The following is a 4,038-nucleotide window of genomic DNA, read 5'->3' as shown; positions in this document are numbered from 1 at the left end:
TGGTTTGTACGATGTCGGCATTGTGACTTGAGCAGTGTTCTTCAAAATGTTGCGTATATCCAGTGAAACACGGGCAAAACTGCCGGTTGCTAATACGTCCGCTGTGTCTTGCTGTCTTTTCAGGGGGGCGGTTCCTGGTCCTGATCATGTGGCTGAACTTTGCACCTCAAAGCGACAGCTGCCCCGCTAAGTGCGTGTGCTACAGCGAGCCGCGGCCCACCGTGGCGTGCCAGCAACAGGGACTGTTTTCCATCCCGACCGAGATTCCCGTGCGGAGCCAGCGAATCTTCCTCCAGAGTAACAAGCTGACGGTTGTGAGATCCACCAGCTTCAGCTCTTGCCAAAATCTCACCGTCCTGTGGCTCTACTCGAACAACATTAGCCACATCGAGGCCGGTGCCTTCTACGGCTTGGAGAAACTGGAGGAACTGGACATAGGGGACAATGGCAACCTTCGCACCATCAGCCCGACGGCCTTCCGAGGTTTAACCAAGCTGCACACCCTCCACCTGCACAGGTGCGGCCTGTCTGAGCTGCCCGTGGGGGTTTTCCGAGGAATGTTCTCCCTACAGTACCTTTACTTGCAGGATAATAACATTTTAACCTTGCATGACGACACTTTTGTGGACCTTGCCAACCTTACGTATCTCTACCTGCACAACAACAAGATCAAGATCGTGACTGACAATATGTTCCGTGGTTTGATCAATCTCGACCGCCTGCTACTACACCAGAACCGCGTCATTTTCGTCCAACCCCGGGCTTTTGCTGATCTGGCCAAGCTGAAATCCCTGTTTTTGTTTTTCAACAACCTCACCGTCTTGACGGGGGAAACGATGGATCCGCTGAGCACCCTCCAGTACTTGCGCTTAAATGGGAACCAGTGGATTTGCGACTGTCGGGCCAGGACCTTGTGGGAGTGGTTCAAACGTTTCAAGGGTTCCAGCTCGGAGTTGGAGTGCGACGTTCCGGAATTCCTGGCGGGGAAAGACCTGAAACGACTCAAGAGCGAAGACTTGGAGGGATGTGTGGAAACGCCTCAAATCCAGACCAATCTCTACACCTCCAAGGCCCAGTCCGGCAAGTTCCCCTCCACTGAAAATCCTCAAGGGGACACGATTCCAAGGTGTTGTCTCGGCGACAACGACAAGTCGTCCATCCTGTCTGGCAAGAGTCGCCAAATTACTCACAACCCCTTGAAGGAAAAGGAGAACATGTCCAAGACGAAATTTAAGGATCCGGAAAGAACAAAAAATGACACCCAGAACAAGCAGAACGACGGGCCTCTTGGAACCTTATCCAACACCCTGGACAAGCCTCTGGAAAATATGAACCCAAACCTTATTGACAGTCTAGAATCTTCAACAACCTCAAGTAAAAAGAAAAAGAAATGCTCCAAAAAGCCGCGATCAGACACCCACTGCATTAAAGGCCGGGGCGCTACGCTGGAAGTGCTGCGCTTTCTCCTCATTCCCACAATCTGGATCTCTCTAGCCATGTCTTAGGACTCCTGATGTGATTCCAAATGCAGGACTGAAGATTGCGGATGCTGGTGACAATGATAAGAGAGGATGCAGAGGCATAGACAACAGGCAGTGACTGAAAAAGTGAGTTGCTACATTCGCCCGAGAACAGAGGATGAAGACAGAGTGCGGGAAAACAAAATGGATGCCTTTACAGAACACAACAGATTTGATGTAAATAATGAATCGGTGCCCAAAATCGTTTGTTCTCTATGTACTGAACTGTATGTGTCAAAGCTACATTTTGGAGACTCCCCCCCCCCCCCCACCCCCGCCATTCAAAGCTTCTCCTGCTTCAAGAGTCCACCAAAAGAAAAAAAAAGGACAAGCTATACGACACAGTAAGCACACGACGAATGTTGGGTCCATTTTATGAAAACTAAGGAACCCCTGCCCTCCCCCCCATTATTTATTGAAAGTGATGCATCTGTCGAGTAATGTTATGTTTATGTTAAAAAAAATGTTGTTTTATCTTCCCCCATCTTTCTTTTTATTTTTATGAGAGAAAGAATATATGGGTAGCATTTGCCAAAAAAGAATGCTGTCAATTTGTTTATTGCAACGGAATCATAGATATGCATTTTATTTTACTTGTGTACAAGTATGAATATATTATGAATAAAAGTTCTTATTTCGTAGATTGTTTTGTCAGCGTGTTCTTGTTAAGTTTTTGACGGCAACTCCATTCCACCATTTTACCATTACCTTAAGTCATGCTTGGTAGTCCGATGCCACTGTCCCTTAATTAGGTTGAATATCATTCAATGTCGTTATCGTATTTTCTGCCCTATAAGGCGCACCGAAAAGCACTTGACAGTGCACCTTATAATCCGATGCACCTTATATATGGATCAATATTCTGATTTCTTGGACATAGTATTTTAAATGTTCTGTCAAGCGCTTTGTTACAGCTGCAGAGGTTGTGACGGCTCTCTATAAATAAAACTGTATTGTATTGTATTCCTTTTAGCGTAGCTCCGTCTAGTGGATGCATAACACAACCGCAGCCACTATTGTAGCTTCTATTCTATGCGCCTTATAACGCGCCCTATGTATAAAAACAGGTTTAAAATAGGCCATTCATTGAAAGTGCGCCTTATACTCCGTAGCGCCTTACAGTGCGGAAAAATACGGTACTTTACATGTGTTCATACAAATAAAGATCACGTCTAATAGAAGCCTTCCCCTTACGAGATGCCTCAGACTGTTATCAGGTGAATAAAAGGCTTCCTGCCATTTTTATGAAGAAATACAGTATTAGTATACTTAAATGGAACGCATGCCATTGCATGTCAAAGTTAATGCCGTTATGATCCACTGTGAATAATTTGAGTGAATGGTTTGTATCAATGACGGGTCCACTGGGTGTCTGACACAAATCATTGATTTGCATGCTAATTCGAAACAAGGTCAGCATCCGCACAGCATATTTAGAAGGCGTGAGTGGCTCCCGCCTCGGGCGGCATCGTAGAATTTAGCATCTCATTACAAATAGTTATTCGGGTAGCAAACGGTGCCGCATCGCTTATCGCATCTGGTTTAAATTATTAAACTTCTCATGACCCTGAATTCACACGCTACAGGCACCATAAGAAAGTGGAGTAGCATTTTGGATTCTTTGCATGCATCAGGCACCATAAAATAAATAAATAATTCCCTCTTGAATGAATAAAATGAATGCGACAGCTCAAATAGAGTGAGAATTGACGCGTAAATTCAAGGGGAAAAAAAGAGCACAGATAACTGTTGAAAAATAAATAAAAAAAATAAATATATATTAAAGCATACATCCAACAAAATACACCCCTGCAGGGCATCGTGGCATGCAGCAAATACACACCTGGATAGAAAAACACATGCTTTGAAACTTAGGAAGGCTTATTCGTCCTTTTTTATTTATTTATTTTTATTTTTTTGCCATTGCACTAAATTATTGATCAGAACTAATAATTAAAGAACACACAAATAAAAACTGCTTATGTGAAGCACATTCCTTTGTCGTCATGACAACAATTAAACAATGATGGACATTATATATACATATATATATATATATATATATATATATATACGTTTATACATAAATATACAGTACATGTTTTTTTTTCTTGCCCATCAACATGTTTCTGTCGCCAGCCTTTGCATAAATAAAGATCTCTTCTTCATCATGCACAGTTTGGATTCGAAGGGCAGCCCCCATTCCGTAAAGTGGCCCCCTGGAGTGTGTGTTCCATTGTCCTCAATTAATATGTAAAAGAAAGAATGCTGATGTAAAGCTGAGAGGATATTATTGAGCCAAGGCCCCTCCCCAATCGAACGTAACTATCCTTCCACTGAAGGACACTGACGAGGCGTAAGCAGTTCCAGTCCGGCTGGATCGAAGTAATTAGGTGTCACTTGTGAGAGTCAAAATGATTCCACAGCTTGTTAAAACAGTCGAGCTCACCATGTTATATCCCTGCACGAGCTGCACTGACATCTTACATAAAATGCAATTATTAAATCTGTCAGGATT

At 43.5% G+C, this 4,038-nt stretch overlaps 1 protein-coding gene across 2 annotated transcripts in view; it reads left to right on the top strand.

The window, feature by feature from the left end:
- Window positions 1-2,161, top strand: part of rtn4r (reticulon 4 receptor) — a 45,709-nt gene extending 43,548 nt beyond the window's left edge. For both annotated transcript variants that reach the window (XM_086112444.1, XM_086112443.1), the window contains exon 2: window positions 124-2,161. In XM_086112444.1, the coding sequence (XP_085968570.1) occupies window positions 124-1,505 (1,382 nt within the window). In that variant the 3' untranslated portion in view covers window positions 1,506-2,161. The remainder of the gene's footprint in view (window positions 1-123) is intronic.
- The last annotated feature ends 1,877 nt before the right edge of the window (window positions 2,162-4,038 follow it).

This window comes from Hippocampus guttulatus, chromosome 5, assembly GCF_054856545.1.
Source record: "Hippocampus guttulatus isolate MCC_2025c chromosome 5, RoL_Hgut_1.0, whole genome shotgun sequence".
Classification (NCBI taxonomy): Eukaryota; Metazoa; Chordata; class Actinopteri; order Syngnathiformes; family Syngnathidae; genus Hippocampus; species Hippocampus guttulatus.
The sequence above is the reverse complement of the archived record's forward strand: the minus strand, read 5'-3'. Positions and strand labels throughout refer to the sequence as shown.